Below are 4,323 nucleotides of genomic sequence, written 5' to 3' on the forward strand. Positions count from 1 at the left end.
AAAAATAATTATAAATAAAAGAATTTCTTTTTAAAAAAAAATGAGATGTTTAGACTTACATAAAAGCCCATGTGTAAATTCTATTAAATATTTTTTGAATTAATAGCATCCACCAGGATAGGCTTCTTTATAGCATTTGATGTAGGAAACAGTACTCACCATACTTTAATATTATTTCCATGCATTTTTTGGCACCCGAAAAGGCAGCCTGGTGAATAGGAAAATATCCCCATTTGTTTGCTTTACAAGCCTTTGCTCCCTTATTTAACTGGAGGAAAAAATAACAACAACAAAGAAGTCAAACGATACAAGTTAAACCCACATGGCAAGGACGGACAAGAGTTTATTTACCTGCCCCTCCCGGACCATTTCACTATTCTGTGCCTATGTAAAACTATACGGAAGAGCCTCAAATGATATGAAATCTAGGAAAGAAGGTAATTTTGGAATTAGGCTGAGAGTCTGAAATAGAGAGACTTCATATTTCCCAAAGATGAGGTAACAATGTAGATACAAAAACATCAGCCTTCATATTCCAGATGACTTAAAGTCAACACATTTTCAATGGGATTAATAAGATATTTTTAAACATTAACATGACTCCACCTACACCCATTTTCTTATCCTTTCATTTATGTAAAATTAAGACATGATTAGACCAGCACTTTGTTAACTATGAAAATCAGGTATTTTTCACTAATGGAAGTTCTCTACTAAAAAGACGTTAGAAGAACTGAATCATATGTTACTTTGACCTCTGAGTCAATCATTTTCAAATATCACTTTCTATAGACCATTGGACTTCAGTTTTGTTTTAAAAACCTTTTATTATCACTAAGGAGAAGACTGTGAGAAAGCAGAAGAGCATGAAGGAGCAAATATTACCTGCACCCTCACCTCCTAACAGCATCGATTTCCATTTTAGAAGACAAAATATTTTTTGTCTTATTTTTTTGCAAAGGTAATTTTTATGTGTATACTGTGTGACTACACTGTTCAAAAAGTTTTTACCTAACATTCTCTAAATAGATAATTTTACTATGTACATGTTCAATTTCAGGGTACACAAAACTTTATATGATGAATCCTGTTCATTGAATTTCAAATTTTTTTCAGCTTCTTCCTTCTAACATATATAATATTGACGTTAACGTAAGTGATCACTTCAGTTATCTCCTGGAGATGTATTCCGAGAATTAGAATTAGTGAATCAAAAAGTAATTACACCCACAGGGAACAAAATCTTCGACTCATCACAATTTCTCTAACACTGCATATCAAAAAGTTTTTTCATCCTTCCAATTTAAGAGATGAAAAAAATGATACCTCTTTGTTCTAACATGTTTCTCTTTGACTATCAGAGAAATCAATTAAACTTTATGTGCCCCTTGCCAATTTTCTACAGAGTGTGGTCTTTTCCTTATAGATTTGTAAGAATATAGAAAAATTCATATTCGTTTAAAGGTATATAAATATGTAGATTTAATAAATAACCATATGTTTTGTCTGCTCAGGCCAATTGATGTGTTACAATCCAATGTCTAACAATCTATACATTCTCTGCATAAGGCTAACATGTATTTCATGTTACCCTTCTAATTATTTTCGTAAATTAATTGCTAGGATTTTAAAGATTTTGTATCTATGTTATATGGTGAAATGCATCTATATTTTTCTTTGGGGAGGGGCTCTCAAATTTTTAAATTATTATTATTTTTGCTTCATAAAGTTAATCTGCACATTCTCACTCTTTTCTTGCGCTATAAGAAGGTAACCTGAAATAGGAACAGAATCCTTAAAAGTTTGAAAGAACTTGGAAAATCCATAACAGCGTGTATGTTAGCTGGCTCCAGAGCTTTGATAAGGCACTTTTAAAAAATGTATTATGGTTCCCTACAAATCTTTAATTTTTTACTTAATTTTGGAATTTTAATTACTTTTAGCTATTAATCCATTTAAAAAAGGATTTTCAAATGTTTTAGGACAGGATTATGCATACTGATAGTTTGTCATTTAAAAATTACTAGCATATCTCTTTCTTATTTCTAATTTTGCTTATTTATTTGTGCTTTGTCCTCTTCTGTTTTAGTTAGACTCACAAATCTTTGTCTATTATCTTTTTCCAAGAAATAACTCTTGATTTATTGAATAATTCCAAAATTAGTATATTTTGTTTTCAACTTTACCATTTATTTATTCCAATTTTCTTTTGGTTTATTTGAGGCTCTTTTCTGAATTCTTGGTTTGCTAGTTAATTTATTTTTATTCTCTTTTTGGTCCAATCATGACAGCTTATAAGAATATGCATTTTCCTCCAAGACATCCAGTAAATATGTTAGAACATATTTAAATTTAAATTTAAATATTAGGAAGCTATTTTAAAAGTTTTTTTTATTTCATTTTCCTATTCTTTGGGAAGATGGAAAGGGAAAATTAAGAGGTAAAAATATAGAAAATGGCTTGAATAACATACAAGTGATTAAGGGCTATTTGAAAGAAAACTATTTACTGGAATCCTAGGACCACACCAGAAGGGGCAGGAGTCAGTCCTTTAGATAGGCAAGATCAGGGTTCTACTGGATCTCCCCAGGAAATCTCACCACAGAGAGGAGGCTGACCCCAATTTTAGTGCTGTGGCTAAGGACCCTAGTTGTTATTGTCACACAGGGCTCCCTTTTCCGAGAACCCAAGCAACAATTTCTTCTTGTCAGGGCAATACGAATGACTATGTTTCTCTTGGCTTTTATTTTATGGGTCCGACGATAAGTCTGCCATTTACTATATCTTTCCCTGGACTTATTCAGAAGCTCAGAGTCAAATGTATGATCCACTTTTATGAACATACAGGCTATTATACTTTGTATTTTGTACTCTACCCTGACCACCAGCTTTGTGTTAATTTTTCCGGTCTATGCTTTATTTTCACTTTGATCTTCTCGCGTTTTCTTTATTCTTTCATGCCTTCCTGCTAGTCTTCTGCAAGCAATCTCAGATTCATTTAAGATTTAAGGGATATGTACATTTATAAAAACACACAAAACTTTTGCCGTGACATTTTCTGTATTTTATATTTTGCTAAGAGAAACCGAGAGTTGTAAATAACAGCAGTTTACGTTGTACTAATGAAAAGGAAAACAGAAAAAACATGATTGAAATACAAACCAACATCTGCAGTGCTTCACTATTATCTTGGAAGCATGCAATTAACAGAGCTGTGTTTCCATTTTCTCCTTCCAAATTAGTGTCTGTACTGCTGTGCTCGGTCAAGACCTACACAGAAGAAGGGCACAATTGTCAAAAGTTAACCTGGAGGTTCCCAAACAGGGTCCTCGTCTCCCACTAGGTTAGGAGCTCTCGGATGCCAGGGACCGTGTTCTCACCCATCTTCCTCCATCCCTCTCCCACAGGATCTGGCACTGAACCTTGCTCGTCGTGGGTACCACATACATTTCTCAAATAGAGAGATAATGGGCAATTTCTATACCGCACCAAACTGAGGCAATATGGAGCTGTGGAACTGGACACAGGGTAAGAACTGTAGACACTAGTTAACGTAGCTGACTTAATATTTTTCACTTGTATCAGGTGAGCTATGTCAACTAATATCTTCAAGAAAATAAGTCTGTGGAGGCATTTGGAATGTGTGGGTTGGGAAGGTGGAAGGGAGAGAAAGAAAGGAGAGAGGGAGAAAGGAAGGAGGGGGGAGGGGAAGGAGGAAGAAGTGTTTTTGGTTTTTTATTCCCCTTCTAGTCATTTTTCTTTTATCTAGATTGCAAGTATTCTGGGAAATGTCCATTAAAACTCTATTTTTTTTTTTCCAGTAAAGAAAAGAGAGTTTCCTATAACACTGGCATAGCTTAACTCAGTTGATTTGAACATAGTCTGGAACAGAAACCTTTTCTGTGATGTAAGAAATTAACATTCCTGATAAAATAGTTAAGCAATTTTTGTGATGGAATTTAATCGAAGACCTATAACCCCCTTACCTGGTAGACTTCCAGATGGTTATTGGCCAAGAACCTACAGATCTTTAACCAGTCTTTATTTCATATTAAATCTAACAGTAATTATCTCATAGAAATGTCTCTCCCAAGAGAGAAATCTTTGACTCGGCCCACTGGAGGCCTTGTCTCTAGCAGCGAGTCTATGATAAAACTGTAACATGTGCTTGTAATTACATTTTTTTAAAAGAACTTATTAAAACAAGCTGTTTCTTAAAAACCTGGACTTTAAAAAAAAAGCAGACAATCTCCTACCAGAACCACCTCTTAACAGAATGCGTGCTAATGTGTCAGCAAATGAATTAAACTGAGATTTTAGCAC

The 4,323-nt window shown here is 33.9% G+C and overlaps 1 protein-coding gene across 1 annotated transcript in view; it reads right to left on the reverse strand.

Moving 5' to 3' along the window:
* Nucleotides 1-4,323, reverse strand: part of TRPA1 (transient receptor potential cation channel subfamily A member 1) — a 42,286-nt gene that overhangs the window by 29,958 nt on the left and 8,005 nt on the right. Inside the window, exons 4-5 of the mRNA XM_015598608.1 lie at nt 3,163-3,270; nt 156-268 (exon numbers count right to left, since the gene is read on the reverse strand). Of these exons, the coding sequence (XP_015454094.1) occupies nt 156-268; nt 3,163-3,270 (221 nt within the window). The remainder of the gene's footprint in view (nt 1-155; nt 269-3,162; nt 3,271-4,323) is intronic.

The sequence above is a fragment of the Pteropus alecto genome, unplaced genomic scaffold (genome assembly GCF_000325575.1).
Source record: "Pteropus alecto unplaced genomic scaffold, ASM32557v1 scaffold87, whole genome shotgun sequence".
NCBI lineage: Eukaryota > Metazoa > Chordata > Mammalia > Chiroptera > Pteropodidae > Pteropus > Pteropus alecto.